The 20,786-nt window shown below is 57.1% G+C and overlaps 2 protein-coding genes and 1 long non-coding RNA gene across 54 annotated transcripts in view; 2 read left to right on the top strand and 1 right to left on the bottom strand.

Moving 5' to 3' along the window:
* LOC309853498 overlaps positions 1-3,667 on the top strand; it is a 20,700-nt gene extending 17,033 nt beyond the window's left edge. For 42 of the 44 annotated variants that reach the window (XR_014305715.1, XR_014305716.1, XR_014305735.1 and 39 more), the window contains 2 exons: positions 3,065-3,253; positions 3,376-3,667. This is a non-coding gene — a long non-coding RNA (uncharacterized lncRNA). Of the gene's footprint in view, positions 1-2,169; positions 3,254-3,375 lie in introns of all 44 variants that reach the window. The other 2 variants (XR_014305743.1, XR_014305747.1) reach the window with 2 other exon arrangements.
* DBNDD1 (dysbindin domain containing 1) lies at positions 708-18,846 on the bottom strand. Of its 4 annotated transcripts, none has more exons than XM_082711588.1 (5): positions 18,624-18,846; positions 8,561-8,707; positions 8,057-8,197; positions 7,103-7,282; positions 708-3,634 (listed from the first exon to the last, which is right to left on the bottom strand). In XM_082711588.1, exons 3-4 carry the CDS (start codon positions 8,127-8,129, stop codon positions 7,125-7,127), a joined length of 231 nt encoding a protein of 76 aa, XP_082567714.1. In that variant the 5' UTR covers positions 8,130-8,197; positions 8,561-8,707; positions 18,624-18,846; the 3' UTR covers positions 708-3,634; positions 7,103-7,124. The 4 variants fall into 4 exon arrangements, with proteins under 4 accessions (XP_082567714.1, XP_082567712.1, XP_082567711.1 ...); XM_082711586.1 differs by lacking the exon at positions 18,624-18,846 and adding an exon at positions 14,136-14,406; XM_082711585.1 differs by lacking the exons at positions 708-3,634; positions 18,624-18,846 and adding an exon at positions 14,136-14,404 and having other exon boundaries at positions 5,866-7,282.
* Positions 14,472-20,786, top strand: part of DRC4 (dynein regulatory complex subunit 4) — a 23,335-nt gene continuing 17,020 nt past the window's right edge. For 2 of the 6 annotated variants that reach the window (XM_082711495.1, XM_082711494.1), the window contains exon 1: positions 18,893-18,995. In XM_082711495.1, coding sequence (XP_082567621.1) covers positions 18,993-18,995 — 3 coding nt within the window. In that variant the 5' untranslated portion in view covers positions 18,893-18,992. Of the gene's footprint in view, positions 14,729-14,969; positions 15,156-18,892; positions 18,996-20,786 lie in introns of those variants that run through there. The other 4 variants (XM_082711492.1, XM_082711493.1, XM_082711496.1 and 1 more) reach the window with 4 other exon arrangements.

Genomic DNA, 20,786 nt, shown 5'->3' with positions numbered 1-20,786 from the left:
TGTGTAGTTAACTAAAGCCAGAAATGGAAAAGCAGATCTTACAGTTCACATAGAACTGCAAGAGGCCTGAATAGCCAAAACAGTCCCATAAATGGAGACTGAGCTGGGGGGTCTCCCATGTTCCTATTTCAGAACTTGCCAGAAAGGTCAATGAAAAAAACATGACGTAAGGTTAGACCTAGACTAGTAGAATAAAATCCAAGAACACAGTTTGCAGATACAAGCTTGTACATCTTTATTGAGTTGATTTTTGTCAAGGGCATGGAGACCATTCAGTAGGGGTAAGGACAGTGGCTTCAACAGAAGGTACTGGGACAGCGAGATGTCCACATACAAAAGAACGAAAATGGACCCTTGCACTTCTTGAGTTAGCTCAGAATGGGTGAAAGACCTGAATTTAAGAGCTTGAATTATGATGTGGTTTCAAGAGACGATGGGAGACCACATCTTAATGACTTAGTCTTGGCAGTGGTTCCTTCGGTGTGGCACCAGAAGCACACGCAGCAGGTGAAAAAATAAATGAGACTCAGCCAAATTAAGATCTCTCGTGTATCAAAGGACACTGTTCAGTGAATAAAAAGGCAGTGTGTAGAATGGAAGAAAATATTTGAAAATCCTGTGTCTGATAAGTCAGGGTCTAGAATCCAGAATATAGAACCCAGTTTAAAGATGGGCAAAAGGTTAGAATATACATTTTTCTGGAGAAGATATGCAGATGGCCAAAAAGTATGTGAAAAAACGCTGAGTGTTATTTATTAGGAAAATGCAACTCAAAACCACAATGAACTAGGACTTCACACCCAGCAGGATGGCTGTAGAAGTTAGAGGGGTTGGCAGGGACATGCAGACACACGACCCCTAATACGTTGCTGGTGGGCCTGTGAAACAGGCTGTAGACATCTGTTTGTCCTTCAGAAAGTAAAATACAGAGTTGCTGTATGACCCGGCAGTTCTAGTCATCGGTGTCTACCCAAGAGAACTGAAAACGTGGCCACGTGAAGACTTGTACATGAATGTTCACGGCTAAATGTCCATTGATACAAGAATGGATAGCCAAAATGTGTGTATGTATCACGGAATATTATTCAGCCATAAAAATGATGTATGGATAACCCCCTGGGTCCTTGTGTCCTGGAGCAGTGCTCTGTCTGGGCCACCGAGAGGGTCTTTGGTCTTGAGCTGGGGGGCCTTTGAGCTCTGGTCTTTGGCTCACGCTGGGGCCCCAGCTTTGCTTTAGCACACACGAGCTGCGGACAGTTTTCCAAACCAGAATTTGGGACTTGGGAATCTGGCAGCAGCTTTCATGCTGTGTCTAGAGCTCCATTTGGAATCTCAGAGAGATGAGGGCTCCAGGGCAGTGGGTCCGGCCCTGGTTTGGATGCTGACTGCATATGGGAGGAGGGGGTTCCCTAGGGTCTTCCTTCCAGAGACAGTTCTCTGAAGGTGGGTGGGTGCAGGTGTGTGTGGTTCCTCCCAGCAACACGTGCCTGGCCTCCTGGCTTCCACTCAGCAGCTCCAGGAGCTGCAGTCCGTGGGTTCAGGGCTTTGGAGTGCCTTCCTGGGGATGAGGATCAGGGCGCTGTCCTGGGGGCCAGTGGCTGCCCTTTGCGGTCAGCCTGATGGGTCTGAGAACCACGGACAGGTTGGCGGTGCTGCAGTGTCTTGAGTTCCTTAGCGAAGTGCAGCGTGTGTAGACAAGCGTGGAGTGTCTGGTAGCCCAGGACGTCTCCACGGCTTCTGGAGGCTTGGCCCCACCATGCTGCTGAGCTGACCAGTCCTGAAGCTGGGCCCAGTGGGAGTTTATGCCTTTTCTGTGGACTGATAACTGCTTATAAGCTAGGGTGTAGGAGGCATTGGTCTCCATGCTTCTGGGTCACTTAGCAAGCCAGAGAAGAGAGCTAATCACATGGGCTGAGAACAGGCCTCCTGAAGCTGTGTGCTACGTGCAGAGTGTGGGCGGTGGGACACCGTCTGCACCCTGGGGGAGGTGGGGGTTTCTGCAGAGTGGAGGGCCGCACAGGGTCTGGCGGGGCCTGGGAGTCTGCACTGGCTGAGCAGAGGCTCTGACCAGTTCCCAGCACTCCATCAGTGGAGGCTGGGGATTTGGCACCACATCCTGGCTGTCCCCTTTTCCTCTGCCTCTCACTGGCCTGGGAATCCGATATTTAGGTCTCGAGAAGAAGACGCAGGTGTGCGGCCCAGTGAGAGGGTGACCGTGGCCTCCCCTGAGGGCAGACACTTGGCACTCTGCTGATTCCTGAATCCTGTGGACCCTGTGCTGGAGGTCATTGTGGGTGTTTACCTTCTCCAGGTGACTGTGTGTGGCCTCTGGTCATGAGGGCACAGTATGTTCACAGCGGCCGCCCTTTTACTTTTCAAGGAATGTAGTGGTTTAGAATTGGGTTCAAAAGATTGTTCAGGGACGTGCAGCAGTAAGGAGTAGGGTGTTGACTCCCCGTGGGATCTGGATGGCAGACTCCTGACACCCCAGAGATCTGATGTTAAACTCGGCTCACTTCTAAGCTTTGGACCCAAAAGGTGGGCTCTACGAGAACTTCCTTAGGACTGATAGGATGGAGGTGGTTTCCATGCTAATCTTTGGGGTGACTCCACCCAGACCCACCAAATCCTGGGCGGAGACCAGGGGTCTGTCTCCTCCTCCCATGCCCTTGTGGCCAGTGGTCATAGTAGGGCAAATTGGTCTGGGAAGCTTCAGAGGTGGGACCTGGAAGGGGCAGGAGCTCTGCATGGGGAGTAGAGGCTGGGACCACAGGCCTGTGTCTTCTAGGCGTCCATCATCCCCCGGCGCAGAGGGCTCAGCTGTGCCCAGTGCTTGCCCAGGGAGCAGTATCTGTCCACACGGGAGCAGCCCTTTGACCTCATGTGCATGATGCTGGGGGCAGGGTGGCTGAGCAGATGTGTTTTGGTTGGCTCACCCAGGGGCCCAGGATGACTTGAGGAAAGTCACCCAGAGCACCTCTGCCCAGGTAAAGGTCAGCCGCCCTCGTTGGGGGCTCTGCATGGCTGAGCCCCTCCAGGCTCAGCCCCACCTCCTTGTTTCCAGATTGTGCGCTTCGGAGGAGCGAAGAGCTGGGACAGGTGTACTGTGACCTCTCCCGACGAGGCGAGATGCTGGTAGGGAAGCCGTATGGCGAGGCCACGGGCCAGCTCATTGCTGAGCAGGTGGGGCACCTGTGACGCCAGTGAGTGGGACCTGGACCTGCTGACCCAGTGCCGAGAGCAGCTGGAGTGGGTGAGTGAGGGGGGTCCTGGCCTCGGGCTCTCCCGTCCTCCTGGGATGTTGGGCTTGGGGTTTGCCTTGGCAGTACCCGCTGTTCTGGGAGCAGCTCTGTGACGGGCAACTGTGATTTCTAGGTGGGCAGGTGCTGCTGGAGGAGGTGGTGCTGGGCGAGGCGGATACGGTGGTGCTGCTGGGTCCCGGCCCTCTGCGGAGAACCGGCCTCTGTGAGCAGTCTGTGGACGGCACCAAGGCAGCGGCAGCCTGCAGGAGGACGTCTCCCTTCCCCAGGGGCTGAAGGGCTGGAGCCGGGGGCGTGAGGAGGGCAGTGCAGAGTGCTGCCTTCAGGAGAGCCCAGCCTAGTGACCTTGGCTGTGCAAGCAGCTGCCCAAATCTCTGGAAAACAAATTAAAACATGGTAACAGCAAATGGGTGTTTTAGATGCCGGTCCCCAGTCTGCGGGGCAAGCAGTGCGGCTGTAAGTCCCCTGCCCCCTGGGGAGCCAAGGGTGTGTGGCTTCCTGGTGGGGTTTTGAGTTTAGGCCTTCAGGGGCCTCCCACAAAGGGAGGGGTTGGTGGGTGGGTTTGGTGGGGATGGCTGCCTCACGGGCAAGTGTGAATGCTGGTCTCTTTAACTGCACCAAGGAGAGGAGGTTTTGGCTGAGTTCAGAAATTCTGAAGGTTCAGTGAAGTGGCGGAATAAAGAGAAGGGAGATCTGGGGTGCCTGGGTGGCTCAGTGGTTTGGGCTGCTGCCTTCGGCTTGGGTCATGATCTCAGGGTCCTGGGATCGAGCCCCGCATCGGGCTCTCTGCTCCGCAGGAAGCCTGCTTCCCTCTCTCTCTCTCTCTCTCTCTGCCTGCCTCTCTGCCTACTTGTGATCTCTGTCTGTCAAATAAATAAATAAAATCTTTAAAAAAAAAAAAAAAAAAAAGAGAAGGGAGATCTAAGTCAGTGCCCAAGAGAAAGTGTTAGGTTTTTGGAACAGCTGTTTGGGTTGGTGGAAGGCCTGTCAGTGGTTCTGGAGGAAACTCCACACTTTGCCCAAGTGTGTGGTTGGGGAAGGGTAATGGAGCCGTGGGGTCCCGAACCCTCGCACACCCGGCACCTGGATGCTGCTCTGAGCACGAGGGAGGCACCTTCTTAGGCAAAGCAGCCCCTGTTGCCAGGGTAGGTGGCTTTACCGACAAGCGTGTGTCTGGATTTAATTCCCTTCTTCAGCAAGCCGTGTTCCCTGCTACCCCCTTTTGTTAGAATCACAGAAGGGGCTCTGGACTGAGCTGGGACCCCCTTGGTTGTATGTGGAGAGCCCTGTTGTTACTGCCCCTGGTAACCTCTTCCTAGTGTTGTGCAGCTGCCCCACAAAAGAAAGCAGGTCCTGGGTTGGGAGGTCTTGCCCTCTGCTGCCGTGGATCGTCTGGTTGATCTTGGAGCCTGGCCAGGGCCCAGCCCGGGTGGTGGGGGTCAGGACTGGCCTGGGGCTCGGACAACATCCTGCTTTTCTCCATGCAGCCTGCCTCCCAGAGGCATCAGAAGCTTGGCCGTAGAGGGCGGTCAGCCCTCAGGTGGGGGGTATGTGTGTGTCCGGGACCCCTGGTGTGCAGGGCCTCCTGGAGACGGGGGGTGTCCCTACTTGCTGCCCCATAGGACCTCTGCTCTCTGCTTGGCCAAGACCAGACGCTGGCATTTGCTTAAAAATTCCCAAATCGTTTGTTAGGTCGGACTAAAAAGTAGCATTTCCAGCTCGGGACAAGCACTTCTAAGTTTTGTTGTTTGTAAAACATGCCACTGTTGAATTTCTTACACCCCCAGAGCCCATTCTGTAATGAAGTGTCCAGTAAACTCTGCCTTCCTTAGCTGAGCTGCTGGGGGACCTGCCGGGGTCCTGTCTGGGGCCCTCTGATGGAGGGGAGGGTGCTCTGTGCTGTCCAGAGCCTGGGGACCTGTTCATTTTGAGGCTTGCTACAGCCCCTCTCTGGGGTTGAGGGCCTGCTCTCAGCCCACCTGGGTGCTTCCCATCTCCAACCCCTGCTGTCTCCTGCCTTGGATGCCCTCATGCTCTCCTCTCCTGAGTCTCCTTAGTGCTTCCCTTCACCCGTTGGGGCCACCAGGGCTCACGTGATGCAGGCCCAGGGATGGACACCTGGCCTGGAATCTTCCATGATGAGGGAGCCGTAGGCTTTCCTCTGGAGAGCCCAGTGGGAGGAACTGCCTGGCCTGGGGCCCAGGGCCTGTTCTCTGGGCCCCTTGTTTCACGTGTAACCCAAAGGATTGGGGTTTTGGCCTCACTCTTGGCCCTCTCCTCAAGACCTTATCTCTGGGCTCTGGATCTGGAGCTCCCTGGGACCCTGCCTGGGGAGGGAAGATTTGCCGGAGTGCACCTTGGGCCTTTCCAGGCCTGGACCTGGGGTGGGGGGTGAGGGGCAGGATCTTCAATTCCTAAAGCCTAGAAATCCAGGACGCTTGTCTCTGAGACATGGCCCAAATAAGCAGCACAGAGGAACCCCCAGTGGCTTCAGCTGGAGGAGACCAGAGCAGAAGTTCTGCTCCTTGAGCAGCCAGCCCCACCCCCGCCCCCCAGAACTCACTCCTGAGCTCTGGGGTCACCTGGAAAAGAGAAGAGGCTGTGCTTGGGCCTTAGGAAGAGGTGAGATTTTAATCAGATATTTTGTAAATAAGCTCTGTGGAAGGAAGCCGTAGCAGGAAGCCTGGGGGCTGGGGAGCACTGTCCTGGAGCGGGGGGCATGCAGCTGCCCTTAACGGGATTTGATTTTAAGTGGACTTATGGGTGATGCCCGGTAAAAGTCCCTTGAGTTGGTGCTTATGGTGTAGAGGGTGCAGGCAAAGTCCCTCAGCATTTCTGAGGCCTGTTTTCTCAGCAGGGAACTTGCCTTTACTGTGCCAAGCGGGCCTGGGGCACGCCCAGGGCCACAGCAGAACAGGTTTCCCTTCCCTAGAAATGTGTGAGTGGGGAATGGGTCAGGGCAGGTTGGCCTGGGCACCAAAAGCAAACTCACACATTTATTTGAAAACTTCTTGGACTTGCTGTCAGACCAGAGCCTCTCCAATCCCTTAGGTCATAGAAAGCGGCAGTTGGAGCAGCTGAGCCTGGTGCCCTCTAAGTTGGGGGCCGTGCTGGGGGTCCCGATGTTCCAAGCCCCCCCTTGGGCTGTGCTACCCGAGGTCAGGATGCTAGCCAGGGGCACAGATCTAGGGCTGTGCATGCCTCTGTGTGCGTTTTTGATAGGCTGTGGGGATGTGTCCCTGCCAAGGACAGACCCCATGTGCCTACTCCCCCATCCACAGTCTGAGGTGGTTGTGCCACATTCGGTGTTCGGAGCCGAGGATATGGGCCTGGCTGTCACACAGGAACTAAGACGAGCAGGGTCTTAGGGTCGGGGGAGGAGGCCCTGGTGCCAACGGCCAACGATGCGCCGTGGGCAGCAAGAAGAGGTTGGGAGTGAAAGGAACTGTGGTGGTGTTCAGGACGGACTCCCCTACCCACATTCTTGGCTGGATAGCAGAGTATCCCATGGGCCAGAGCATGGTGTGCCCCTTCCTGGACCAGAATCCTGAGACCCTGGGGGTTTTGCAGAGAAGCTCTCTCTGGCGTAGGTCCCCCTCACCCCGCACCCACTCGGGAATCTTCTGGCAGATGAGAGCACCAGTCCTGTGGACAGAAGTTTCCAAGAGGCCTAGGCCACTCCCACCTCCTCATGTCCCTAGTCCCTGATCCAGGGACTGGAAGGGAGCGGGACATAAGGCCACTGGGCTGTGCTTGTGCTGGAGCACCCCAAGAACCTGGCCCAGAGCCACATGGGATGGGCAGAGTGTCCGAGGGGTCAGAACTGTCCAGATGGGCACTACCTTGGCCCCAGGGCCAGCTGGCCTAGTCCTCCTTGGGCCTCTCCACGGTAAGAAATGTGTCCGCAATCGCTGGCCGGCGCTCCGGGTCACCAAGTGGCTGCTTCTCTCGGTTCTGCTCGGCCCTGGTTCGTGTCCAGGAGGGGGAGCGCAGACAGCCGGCCCTGGGCAGCGGGTGCAGGCCTGCTGGGAACACGGGGGTCAGGTTGCTCCTGCAGCGACGGGGCTGGGCTTGTATGCGCCTGGCCACACGCTGGGATCCCCTGAGTGTTCAGAAAACACAGGTACCAGGCCACCAACAGCGTGGACTTGTGGGTCTGGGTGCAGCCTGAGCAAAGGCTTTTTTGATGCTCCAGGAAGGTCCCTGTGCAGCTGCGACCCCACCCTGGGTGTGAGCCTGGCTCTAGCAGCTAGCTGCCCCATCGCCCTCCCAGGGTGCAGGCTCTCTAGGGGTGGGATCTGAGCACCCCCTTTCCACCCCCCCCAAACAGAGTGTGAGAAAGGAGAGAAGGTTGCTGGGTCCCCACACCCACTGGTAGTCTTGCCATTTCCGGGGCCCTCGAGGTCTGGGACGAGGGGCAACATTTCCTTGCGAACCGAAGGGGAAACTAAGGCCTGAGCTGTGGGGCCAGAAGTGATGAAGGCCACCCCACTTTGCTATGTCTAACTTGTGATTCAGTTCACATGGAGTAAATTCTGCTTTTGATGGGACTATGACTGGGGCCTTTGGGCATCCGGAAAGGAAGATTGAGGACGGCAGGAGGAAAATCCCTTCAAGTTCGGCAAACAGACATGTAAGATGCAAAAATACTGAATGAGATTGTGCAGGGGCAAGCACCAATTCTGACCCAGGTGTGAAAATTACTTCCAAAGAGAGGGGTTGTGGAGAGCCGTGTTCCATGGGCCTGGGCCCCAGGACTGCCCCGCATTGCTCACCACGCCCCAATGCCAGCCCACCTGCTGGCGACTCCCCAGCCAGGCTTTCGTCGTCTGAGTCAGCAAAGACCTCGGCCAGCTCCTGGTCAGACATATCAGTCAACTCGGTGAGGTCGAGGAGGTCAAAGTGCACCTCTAGGGAGGAGACGCTGCTCAGGGGCTCTGCAGGGCAGGGGAAGGGGGTGCTGGTCACAGGCAGAGTCCACCCGGGGACCAGCGCCCTCCCCCCACCGCCAACGGAGCCTGGGGAAGAACTAGAGCTCTGGGTGAAGCTGCACAGGGTCGGGCTAAGATGGGCAGACCCAGACACCGTCTGCTCTCCACTCTAGACGAAATGCCTTCTGGGGGGCCCCCATTTTGCAGATAGTGTAGCCAAGGCCCACAGGGCCCGAGCTCAGCCGCAGCAGCCCCCTCCCCACCCACACAGCTGGGGGCGTGTCTGCTTAGGATGTGGACCCTGACACCCATTTCCCAGGGGGCTCATGGTCCCTGCGGAGCACACGCTGGGCAGGTTGCTCTACTTACGCCTCCTTTCTGTGACCTGCAGGAGCCCCGGGGCTGGTATTGGGATGCCCACCTCCTCCTCAGCTGTGGGCGAGTGGCAGCTGTCCCCTGTCCCATGGGCCAGGGTGCCTTGGGCTGCCTGTGGTGCCTCCACGTCCTTAACTATTTCTGCAACAAAGACAGACTGTGTTACCTGGGATGACAGAGGCTGGAGGGGAAGATGCGAGTCCTTGGCTCTCCGAACCCTCCTTGGAGGCTCTGGGCAGTGGCCAGGGTTGCCGGGAGTAGTCTGGGCTGGGATCCCAGGCCAGGGCCAAGGGTGGAAGGAGCAAGAGGGTGTCCCAGTGCTGTCCTGTCTTTACTTGTAGTGGTCGCTTTGGCATTTCCTTGCCTTTTGGGTCTCTCTGATCCAGAATGGACCCTGCTTGCCTCTCTGTCCTCTGTGGATGGACTTCTTGTAAAAACCCATGTTCTGTTTGAATGCACAATGACTTATTTTCATAGTAAAAGACTAGAGAATATTCCTCTAGGTTTTTTTCTTTTTCTTTCTTTCTTTCCTTTTTTTTTTTTTTTTTTTTAAGATTTTATTTATTTGACAGACAGGGATCACAAGCAGGCAGAGAGGCAGGCGGAGAAAGAGGAGGAAGCAGGCTGAGCAGAGAGCCCGATGTGGGCTTGATCCCAGTACCTCAAGATCATGACCCAAGCTGAAGTCAGAGGCTTAACCCACTGAGCCACCCAGGTGCCCCTCCTCTAGGTATTTTCTATGTAATTTTTTGGGAAAGACTTAATTGCTCGTTTTTTAAATATTTGATGATTTTTTTTTTTTTTTTAAGTTGACAGGAGTAGGCCCTGTGGGCAATCTGCTTGGAAGAGAGACCGGCACTCTAACCCCCTAGAAGCGCCAGCCTCACCCTTCTGTCAGTTGGGCCAACCCCTTGACCTCTTAGCTCACATCCTCCATCCTTATTTCCTGCCAGTTCCTCCAGAATGTTCCAGAGCCCAACCCCCTCTCCTCTCCTGCTGCCTCACCTTATCACTCCCTGAACTCAGCCAGAGAACCTGTCAGGCATGTCCCCTGAGGCCGCTGGATCCCGTGGCTCCCCCACCTCCCCGTTGTGGCCCCATAAAGAGTGAACCAGTGCTCTGTGATGCACCAGGGCCCATGGCAGTCTTGTCTACGGGAGCCCAACTGGGCCGACAGCTGCTGGCCAGGGGTGGGCCTTCCGAAAGCTCAGCAGTGCAGTCAGCAGCCAGGATGGCCAGGTCCTTTGTCGAGAGGGTCTCCAGCTCAGTAGGAAGATAAGCCATTGTTCACTGCCACAGAGGTGGCTGGGCTTCAGCTGGCCTCTTGGAGGGCACCAGCCTCTGGGGGAAGATGAGGCTGGGGACCCGCCCATGCTATCCACATCACAGGGGCTTGGGGCTGGCCAGGCTGGACGCGGCTCAGGGGATCTGGTTTCCACTTCTCTGATGCATTTGGAACGTGACTTCTCAGTATCATGGGAGGGTAGAGTTACACCCACCAGTGTCCTGGCCTGCCCAGCCCAGCAAGGACACCTTGACACCCAGAGGGCACGAGAGGTCAGACTGTGCTCTGAGCTGGGGTAAGCAGGGGCCCCTGCCTTGAACCTCTGACCAGCCATTTCTGTCGAGAGTCCTTGGGGAGTCTTTACTCTTTGGGAACCTGCTTTGTTTCCTTGAGTGGGGAATACAGTACCTGGGCCCTCTGAGCGTGTACGATGGGTTCACATCCCGCTGGCCTGTGCTGTCCTGATTCTGAGACACTTCCAAGCCCATGGGCCATGGTGACAGGTGAGGCAGGGGGAAAGGGCAGGGGATACACATCCACAGAAGTCATCAGGACTCTGCTGCTCTGCGTGTGCTGGGAGGAGCTGCTGAAGGGTTCTGAACTGAGTAGGACATCTACCTCCATTTTTGTGAGCTGCAGGCTAGGTGGGAAGGGTGATGTCTGCAGGTGCTGAGACAGGGCAAGGGGCAAGCCCCACTGTGGATGGGGGGCTTCAGGGTCTCGGGGGCCTCACCTGCTGTACTAACTGTAAGAAGCACATGTTGACAAATGTCAACATCCCTGAGCCAGCCAAGTACCTACGGTCAGCGGCATCATGGGTGATGGAGAAATCAAATGTGGCCCGTCCACACAAGGGGTGTTACTCAGCCGTAAAAAAGAAAAGAAAGCACAGACACAGGCTACAACACGGCTGAATCTTGGAAACATCATGGTAAGTGCAAGAAGCCGGTCACAAAAGGCCGTGTGTTATGATAACATGAAATGTCCAGGACAGAAAAAGCACAGAGTAGAGGAGTCGATTAGAAAAGATATAGACAGTAGGGACGCCTGGATGGGCTCAGTTGGTTGAGCGGCTGCCTTTGGCTCAGGTCATGATCCCAGCATCCTGGGATCGAGTCCCTCATCGGGCTCCTTGCTCCGCGGGGAGCCTGCTTCTCCCTCTGCCACTCTGTCTGCCTGTGTTCACTCTCTCTCTCTCTGACAAATGAATAAATAAAATCTTAAAAAAAAAAGAGAGAGAGAAAAGATATAGACAGTAGATAGATGGCAGTCTCTAGGAGCTGGGCTGTGTGTGGGATGGGGGTGATGACTCGGCTACGGGGCCGCTTTTCCGGGTGATGAAAGTATTCTCACAGGTGATGGTGGTGGTGGCTGCACAGTTTTGGAAATACACTAAAGGTGTATGCTGTAAAAGAGTGAATTTTAGGACAAAAGAAATCCTCAGTGGAAACAAAAGTTGGTTTTGGATGGAATTGAAGGGCAAATCCAGGAGAACCTGAGACATCAACTCACTTTTCTTGTGCACCTACTGTGTGACAGGCACCAGGCTCAGAGGCTGGGAATGGGTAAATGAAGTGTGACCTCTAGGACCTAGGCTTGGTCCTGACACAGCTGATGCACCATAAATGTTTGTCGAATGAACAAGGCCAAGACCCCACCCCATAGTTTCTAATGGCTGTGCTAGGAATCACCTGTCCATAGATGAGACCCACAGCTCTTCCTGGGGTGTGAAGCAGGAGTGATCACGGAGGCAGGCAAGGCCAGGGTGTGGAGTAGCAACACCGAGATTCTCTGCTCAGTACAGCCCCTATAAAGCCCCTGCAGGGACCACTCCTGCCCCGACCTGTGCAGGCCGTGAAGCAGCACACCATGGGGACTGCAGCTGGGTTACCATGTTCCGCCCCGGCACCGATGGCTCATGTGAGTGGGTATAGCAGGGTTACCTTGCAGGCCGCTGACCTATTTTCCAGCACATTTGTGTGAGAACTTGGCCCAAATCTTAAGTTCCCTGCTGTGTGCCCTGGGCCTTGCCCTAAGCATCGAGGAGGTTCTCTGCATGAACAGATGAACAAATTAATGAAGTGAATAAATGATTAGCATATACAACAAAATGGCAGTGGGGAGGCAGAGAGGGTCACAGACACGGTATCTGTCCCCCATTTCCCTCGCCCCTCGTCCATGGACATCCAGGATGCTGGGTGGGCCCTGCCAAGGTGCAGCCTCCTGAGTGGGGGGCCATGGCCTTGCTTTCCTTGTGGCTGTCCAGACATACGTGGAGTTGGGTAGGTCTACAACCTTGGTTTACCACAGGCCCCAGACGGGGTCCTTCAAGAAGCACAGTGCCTCCCTCCTCATCTGCATGTCTGCACACATTGATAGTAAGAAATTATTGGTACTTCGTTTAGGTGCAGAATTGGGATTTTCATTATGTTCTATGTAAACCTTATCTTTTGGCGATATTTCAGAAATACTTAGAGATGAGATAATAGTTAAGCCTGACTACAAACCACTACGGAAGGGAGGCAGGGGGTGGTCTGCTTGAGCAGGCTGGCAGGTGACTCATGGAGCTTTGCCACATTGTTCTACTTTTTCGCGTGTTCTACATGCTTCAGAACAAAGTTGTCACAAGTGTGACCTGAGAGAATGCCAGTCACAGCCGTCCACCCAAGATCTTGTGAGCTCCCCTAGCATGGGGATTGCCAGGCCACTGTGTAGGCAGGAAATGGCTGCACAGAGTATGAGGCCTCTGGGTGTGCCCCCCCCCCCCCCCCCCGGTTCCCACCCCACCCCCACTCCTGGACGGATAGGCCCCTGTGAATACAGATCCGTGTGTGGAACGAGAGAGAGTCAGAAACTGGAGGATCAGGAAGCCCCTCTTCCCTAACCCTCTTCCCTAACCCCCTTCCCTAACCCTTCCCTCTCTCACTCAGGGCTCCCACAGCGCTGCGGGAAAATGAGCCTGTCCCCACCGACAGAAGTGGATACGGAAACTGAGGGCGGGGCTGATCTGCTCAGCTCTGTGCTCCCCAGCCTTTGCCCTACAAAGCTTTCCCATCACAACCCCGCATAGCTGCCACTGCAAGTCCTGGGGTCCTGGGACTGTCAATGGCCAGAAAAAGCTGGATCCCTTAAACAAGTGACAAAACAAAGAAAACCCACACCCACCAGCTCGGGTGTGTCTGGTGGTGTTTGCTGGGTGGGTGACAGGGGCCCTCAGCTGTCTGGACTGCACCTGCCCAGCTCAGACTGCAGACAGCAGTGGGTGGGCCCTCTGCTTGAGGACACCCCCCTGGGGTCATCCCTTTGGGCTCCAGATGAGGGCGCCAGTGTGACTGGGGTCCCTCCGCAGGTCCCTGGTGGTCAAGAGAGGCTCCCCGGGATGGACCTCCAGGAAACCAGGATGCATCTGGGGCCTAGCCAGGCCGGTGGACGCGCCGATGGCGCCGGAACGCGCTTCCGGGAAAGGACTCTTGAGGTGCGGGTTCCTAGAGTTTTCCTGCCGTTACCAGCTGCTGCCCTGCCCGAGCCGGACTCCAAAGAGGGAGACCTAGGTAGAATCCCAGGCGTCAGAGTCACCGAGAGCCAACAGGGGCCCCGAGGAGGCCCACTCCGTGCACACCTGCGCTCCCAGCTGTGGGAGCCCCTGGGCCTCGCCCAGGCCGACAACCCCTGCAAGCGTGGGGCAGGCTCCCCCGCAGGCCGTGCCGGGTGCGACGCCCCCCTTTCCCCAGGCCCGGTCCCGGCGCGGTGCCCTGCAGGGTCCCGGCGGCGGCGGCGGCGTCCCTGCCCTAGCCCTAGGCGGAGAGCTGCTGGGGCGAACAAAGCAGATGAGCGGCGCCGGAGGGCAGCGTCCACCCGCAGGCCTCGCGGAGCTGGACCCCAAACTACGGCCCAGACACGCCCCATGCCCAGACCCCCCACCCGGAACCCCGGCACTGCTGGTTTGGGGTTCAGCACGAAACTCCGGACCAACCGCCCAGGAGCGCGCCTGGCGGCTGTCGGGACTGAGCGCAGAGGACAAGGGGGCGGGGACGCGATGTGTGCGCCCCCTGCCTAAAGCGGGGACCGTTCCCGGGAGGTACCCCCGGCCCGGCTCCCCCCGCGGCACGCCAGGCTTCCTCCGGCTCCGGCCCGGCTCAGCTCGGAGCTAGCGGGGCATCTTGTGCGGCCCCCGGGAGCGGCCCGGTGAGTGGGCCGGGGGCGGGCGGCGGGGGGGAAGCGGCTGTGGCTGGCTGCGGGGAAGGCGCAGCTCGGGGACTCCTGGGGACTTGGGGCCGCACTCACCTCCCGGGCCGGCGCCCTCCGGGGGCTCCATGCGGCCGGCGGGGTCTGGGAGGGGCGCGGGCGGCGGCGGCGTCACCCAGCCCGGGCGCCCCTGCAGCTGCGGCGGCGACTCGGCCCCAGCTCCCGGCGCAGCGCATCGGGGCAGCAGCCGGGGGGCCGCGGCGGCAGGGAGGAGCCCGCGGGGCGGGGCGCGCAGCTGCTCCGGGGCCCGGGTTCCCCCTAGCATCCTCCCCCCGGAGCCCCGCGGCACAGGTGCGGCCCCGCCCCGCCCCGCGCGCGCCCCCTGCCGGCCCCGGCCCCGCGGACCACCTCTCCCGCCGACCTCCCGGGATGCGCACCGCACACCGCCCCCCCGCCCCCCGGCTTACGGCGGCGGCCTCCCAACCCCGGCACGGCCCTGGCGCTCTCCGCGCCCCCAGCGCGTTCACTCCTCCCGCAGCCGCGCCAGCTTCGGCCCATTTGTTCACCCCCAGATATCTGCGGGGTGCTAGCTACGTGCCGGCGCCTCGTCGGCCGGTGGAGAGGAGGCACCGAGGAGCAGCAAAGGCGGCGCCCCACACCCTTGTCCGCTAAGCAAAGAATGGCAGATGGTGGTGAATACCAGCACGAACACTGCGGGCGGGGCTGGGCGAGAGCTTCCTGATGAGGCGGGAGGGGCCGTAGGTGGAAGATGGGAGCGGGCAGGGAGAGCGCCCCGGGAGGGAAGGCAGGGGTCTGGGCGCGCTGAGAACGACGCACGAGCCCCTGGAATGGGACCCTGTGCCAAGCTCTTTGCGCACAGTATCTCAGCTGTTCCCCCAGAGATCCTAAGAAGACCGTATCCTTGTTTTCCAGATGAAGAAATTGAGTACGGAGAGGTTAGAGGAGCTGACTGAGGTTGCACAGCCAGGCACTGGAATCCCAAGGGTCGGAATCCAAGCCCAAAGACGGCACTTTCATAAAACCAAACCAAACCAAAGAAAACCAGGGAGCAAGAGTTTGTTCCTGGCTGGGAGTGAAAAAGGCCCCCAGAGGAGGAAGGTGGGTATGAACTTGGTGTTTGCATGAAGGCAGCCTCTCAGAGGCAGGCGTCCATACAGCCTCAGCCAACCAAGGCCCTCAGTGCCCACCCCAGTCCAGTCACACACGGCCCACAGCGTTTGAGACTGTCAGACTGATAGTCTCCCCCGACCCCTTTTCTTTTCTTTTTTAACTTACAAAATAAGTGAAAGGCGCAGTCTGTAGTTTTCTAAATGATTTCATGCCCTGCTAGCATGAAAGAACTAGCCCTTGTCATGACCCACAGCCTTCCTGCGACCCCAAAGCTGCAGAGAATGGCCTCTCAAGGAAGAACCTGAGTTACAGGGTGAGTGATGGGGACATGAGCAAGCCAAGGAGTGCCCTGGGGAGTTGGGACAGTGGGTGGGCAGTGACTGTTCAGAGTCAGTTGGGGGTGGCAGATTGTAGTTCTCCAAACGGTCAGATCCGTATTTCTTTCTTTTTTAAGATTTTATTTATTTGACAGAGAGAGATCACAAGTAGGCAGAGAGGCAGGAAGAGAGAGGGGGAAGCAGGCTAACCGCTGAGCAGAGCCCCTGATGTGGGGCTTGATCCCAGGACCCTGAGATCATGACCTGAGCCGAAGGCAGAGGCTTTAAGCCACTGAGCCACCCAGGTGCCCCTGGATCCATATTTCCGATTCCACTTCCAGAACCTTCCACTCCCATTAAGGCATTCCCCCATCTATAAAACATGGGTGAGGCTTGAGGTGGCTCTGACCATAGAGTTTGGCAGAAATGATGCCATGTGACTTCTGAAGCTGGGTCGTAAGCCGATTCAGCGCTCCCTCAGGAGGACCCTGGAACAAGGCCACCTGTGTGAGGAAGCCCAGGCCACTTGAGAGGCCACCTGGGTGTGTTCTGGCTGGCAGTAGCCGTCAGGCTGGACTTAAGTCTCTTATCCAGTGGGCAGACGTGAGACCCTGCCTTTGAGCCACCTCTCTGGGGGTGTTCTGTGGAGCGGAGGTGAGCTGTCCCACCGAGTCCTGGCTGAGGTACAAATTCATGAGCAAAAGAGATGTTGTCACTGTATTAAACTACTATTTTGGGGGCACCTGGGTGGCTCAGTGGGTTAAGCCGCTGCCTTCGGCTCAGGTCATGATCTCGGGGTCCTGGACTCGAGCCCCGCATCGGGCTCTCTGCTCAGCGGGGAGCCTGCTTCCTCCTCTCTCTTTCTCTGCCTGCCTCTCTGCCTACTTGTAATTTCTGTCAAATAAAAAAATAAAATCTTAAAAAAACAACAACACTATTTTTGGGGGGTGACCTCTTAGGCAGTCAAAGCAATGGTAAAAGCAATTGTTTGATAATTATCCCCCATTTGAGAGATGAATAGGTGCTTCAGGCGGTCTAGTCAAAGGCATCTCAGCTGGTAAGCAGCAGGTGATTCCAGAGGCCAGTGATTATTTTTACCTTTTCATCAAGAACATTTTCAAACAAAAGTAGAGAGAATAGCATGATTAACCTCCATGTGCCCATTACCCCGTCATGTCACCGTCATGTCACCGGGATTCAAGAGTTACCAACTCATGGCTGATGTTGTTTCCTCCCTACTATCAGTCGCCTCCTCCACTGCTAGGTTGTTCTGTTCTCTTTTTAAAGATTTATTTATCGGGGCGCCTGGGTGGCTCAGTGGGTTAAAGCCTCTGCCTTCAGCTTGGGTCATGATCCCAGGGTCCTGGGATCGAACCCCACATCGGGCTGTCTGCTCAGCGGGGAGCCTGCTTCCCTTCCTCTGCCTGCCTCTCAGCCTACTTGTGATCTTTGTCTGTCAAATAAAGAAATAAAATCTTTAAAAAAAAAAAGATTTATTTATCTATTTATTTATTTGGCACATAGAGAGGGGGAGAGAGAGAGAGGCCAGTCTTCTTAAGGACTCTATTATCCTACCATCCAAGCATCTGTTGAGTTGATGTAGTGGCCTGGGGCCGGTTACCTGACCACCAAGCAAGCAGGCATTAGGGAGAGCCAGACGTCAGACACGGTCAGTTTGTGTGGATCAACATTTGCCCTGTGATTTTGCAGGAAACTCAGATGCCATTTATCTGGGCTTCAGAGCTGCACGGCTTGATGCTGAATGAAAGTATCTTGAGCCACACATGTGAAGAAAAAAGGCTCTTTTCTAAGAATCTGAACTCAAATCCAGTATGAAAAGCACAGGTCACTGTGGGTCCTGTCAGGAGCCCAGGGAGTTGTCAGCAGGGCTCACTGGACCTATTCATCTTTGCAATCCATACAGACGCACTAAGCAACGCTCTTGGTCTTGACAAATGAATTCCCTGTCTTGTTATCCTTAGCTAACCCTCTTATTCTTGCCCTTTTTGCTGAAAGGAGTTAATGTTAATGCATTTACTTAATTCAGAGATCCCAGACTTCTAAAGCAAAAAAGCCAATCAGCATGAGGCATCCAGCATATTGCGTTGGCCAGAGTAAGTGTTAAATAACAATAATTACCCTTCTGTGTTACTCAGCTACACGGTCTCGCCTGCCAACCCTCCTCTGGGAGGCTCTGGCACTGGGGGAGGAGGCCCCTATCAGGCCAGTGGTGTCTGGCACAGCGGCGAAGGCTCTTGGCTGCCCAGGCAGAGTGACATGAGCAGACCTCACTATGGCCTCCAGGCTGGCAAGCCCCACCTTGGCTGGGCAAGCAGAAGTCCCTGAGGGTCCTCCCTAAGGAGGCTCTCAGATCCCAGCCCCTGTGTGTGTGCTGGGGCCGAAGCAAGCCCAGCTAACGGGGCATCTTCCTCCTTGGACAGGACTGGCCGATCCAAGCCCACCCAAGCCCTTCTTCAGTACTCGCACTCTCTCCTCAATGCAACTCTTTGGAGAGAGGAGATTCTGATTTTCTCTATCCCCAAACAGAAGGGAAAACATGACCTGCTGCAAACCACTATTTAGGAAGATGCTAATGTCGAGGGTGTGGACAGAAAGAGGACGAATACTGTGTAAAGATGGCCACTCCCAGCTTTCTGGGTGACACAGAGTGACGCATGGAGGGAATAGGGTGAAATTCCCTTTCGAAATCATGATGAATAGCGGTTTTCAGAGCAAGAGGTTAGGAAAGGAACGTCCAAATTCCCCTTTCTTCTGCAGTGCCTGTCTGGAAACTTGTGGCTTCTAGTCTGTCCTCACCATGAGGGCAGGGGCCACAGAGGGGGCCTCCTCAGGGAGAGCACTTAAGTTTTGAGAAGGAGCCACTGGCGGATTTCAGCCCTCCAGAGCCAGACGGAAAATACGCTCGGTCCATGTCTGTTTGGTTCTGGCGGCCTGCAGAACCCCAGCTGTCCCCAACCCCCGCTCACCGGGACAGCAGGTGGCCCGCGTGGGGTGTGGCCCAGGGGCATAACCTCAGCCCGAATTTGCATCTAGTTGGGACGGCGCGTGGGAGCCTTGCGGGGCAGCTCCTTCGGGCCTCCCTGCCTCGGTCCTTGGTGGGAGGCACTTCCCCGAGCACCTGCGTGTGGTCCGAGCCGCGCACCCGGCGGCTCCCCCCGCTGCACGGAGCTTCGGCTCTGGGCGGGGGGACAAGCCGAAGCCCGCAACCAGCCGCCCTCAGGAACTCCCGGGAGACGAAGCGCGGGGCTCCCCGCCCCGCCCCGGCCGCCCCGAGGAGCCCGACGACTCCGCGGCCCCGCGGACCGCCGCGGCGCGAGGCTGGGAGCTCGCCTCCGCCGTCGCTAGGGGCGGGCGCGGCCGGCCGGGTCTCGCGAGGTTCGCCGAGACTTCGCGCGGGGCCGCCCCTCGGTTGCCGGGAGACGGCGCGGCCTGGGCGGGGCGGGAGCCGCGGGTCTGCGGGCGGCGACGGGTCGGGCGCTCCGCAGCCATGGTGAGCGGGCGGCGGGAGCTGGCTGGGGTCCGCGCAGAGACACGCCTGGACGGGAGGTCTGGGTCCGCGGGACTCGAGTACGCGGAGACCCCAGCACGGGGGGCCTGGAGCTCCGGGCGCCTGGAACCGAGGCCTTGGAGCTCCTGTGGCGTCTTCGGGGGCAGAGCACTGGCTGCCGGGGCTCCCGCATCCGGGGCTCGCGCATCCCGGGCCCCGCGCGCACTTGGAGCTGAGAGACCCGGGCTCTCCCGGATCCGGGGCTCACGGCGGGGCTCACGGACGTCCCCCCCCACCCACCCCGCCCCGGATCCGGGCTGGGGGTTGCAGGCTGTCCGGGACAGAACCTGGGTCGGAAGGGTTTCCTGTCTGGAGGGAATTCTCAGTCCTCCGCGTCCTTGAGACCTGGGGCGAGGGGCCCGGGGCCACACAGGGTCCCCGGGAGCACAGTCGGGTTCAGGGGATACCCAAGGACCGCCAGTCTCTGAGGTGGAGAGCCTGGGGCATACCGGAGTGGCTAGAGGTCCCTCTACACCGAGGGTTCCTGGACGGAGCCTCAGGGTTCAGGAGCTGCTGTTTCCTTGGAGAGCCTTGGAGGAGTCAGGCCCGTACCTAGAGGAGCAGGGTGGGACTCCCCGGCTGTCTCACCTTCAGGGCCCTCACCTGCCCCTCCACTCATGATTTAGGGTTCACAAGAGCTTGTTTTCCAGGCAGATGCTGCAGGAGTGGGTATCAGCTGATGGGGGGGGGGTGCCTCCCCAGGAGCTATGCCCAGCCCCTGCATTTGGCTGTGAGTTGCCAAGTCGTTATGAAACTGGGCCACCTTCCCATGGGATGGACTTCTTAGAGCAGAGGGCTTGGAAGGACAGCAGGACGTTAGGAGTGAAGGTCTCAGTGCATGGGTTTTTAAAATCACCTGGAAACGGCCACCAGAATCTTTAGGTTTGTCACTAGCTTGTTGGAATGGGGGATTTTCCTATTTTCTTTTTGCGTTTCTGTTTTCTAAGGTATCCATGTAAAAGTTTTTTTTTTTGTAATCATAAAGACGTTACATGTCGACATACCTATACATACATAGAAATGTTAATAGAGACATTTAGACGCAGACACAGAAAGGTCAGAGAAACAGGTAGATGCGCACAAGCATGGGTCCCAGAGCTGGGAGAAAAGGTAGGGATTTGGAAATTCAGCACCTGCTTGAGGGGCTCTTGGGAACTGAGTGGAGGTGGGAGGCTCTTCTACCGGGTCCCTAGTTAGCAGCAGGCCGTACACTAGGAGCTGCTCCTGTGTGGCCACCCCTTGACAGAGCACCTATGGGGAGTGTTGTCTGCTTCAGCTCCTGACCAGGGTTCTCCGAAGGCCTTTTGTATTTGGAAGACAAGGCAGCCTCATGTTTCCACCTGTGATCCTTGCTCTGGACCATTTCTCCGTACACATACCCAGCAGTGTCTTGCAGGTTTCTCTAGGGTGGTCACCAAGCATTATCGCCAACATGGTGACGTTTGACAGTTACTGTTGGGGTTCTTCCTGGCCAAGTAAATTTTGCATTCATGCCCAGGATGTCTCTGCCACATACCAAGGAGTGGATTTAGAAGGAGTTTCTCCTACCTTCCTTTCTGAGGGAAAAAGTGTTCTCTTCTGAAAAGGAAGATTTGTCCTTGCTTTTCCCTCTGGGTGATTACGGGTGGGAAACCTTAGGGCAGGCACAGTGATGAGGTCCAGGTGGGACGTGAGATCTGGAGCAACAGGAGAGAAACCAGAACAGGTCCTCCTGTCCCAATGTGCCCCGGGGGG

Source organism: Mustela nivalis (genome assembly GCF_964662115.1).
Source record: "Mustela nivalis genome assembly, chromosome: 18".
Lineage (NCBI taxonomy): Eukaryota > Metazoa > Chordata > Mammalia > Carnivora > Mustelidae > Mustela > Mustela nivalis.
This window is presented reverse-complemented; position numbering and strand designations above follow the sequence as displayed.

Excerpts from the sequence above, each read along its gene's own strand:
- DBNDD1 (XM_082711586.1), bottom strand. The coding sequence starts at position 14,361 with ATGCTAGGGGGAACCCGGGCCCCGGAGCAGCTGCGCGCCCCGCCCCGC. Across the intron at positions 8,708-14,135 it reads GGAGGGCGCCGGCCCGGGAG|AAATAGTTAAGGACGTGGAG; the intron begins GTGAGTGCGGCC and ends TCTTTGTTGCAG. Across the intron at positions 8,198-8,560 it reads GCAGGTCACAGAAAGGAGGC|AGCCCCTGAGCAGCGTCTCC; the intron begins GTAAGTAGAGCA and ends CCTGCCCTGCAG.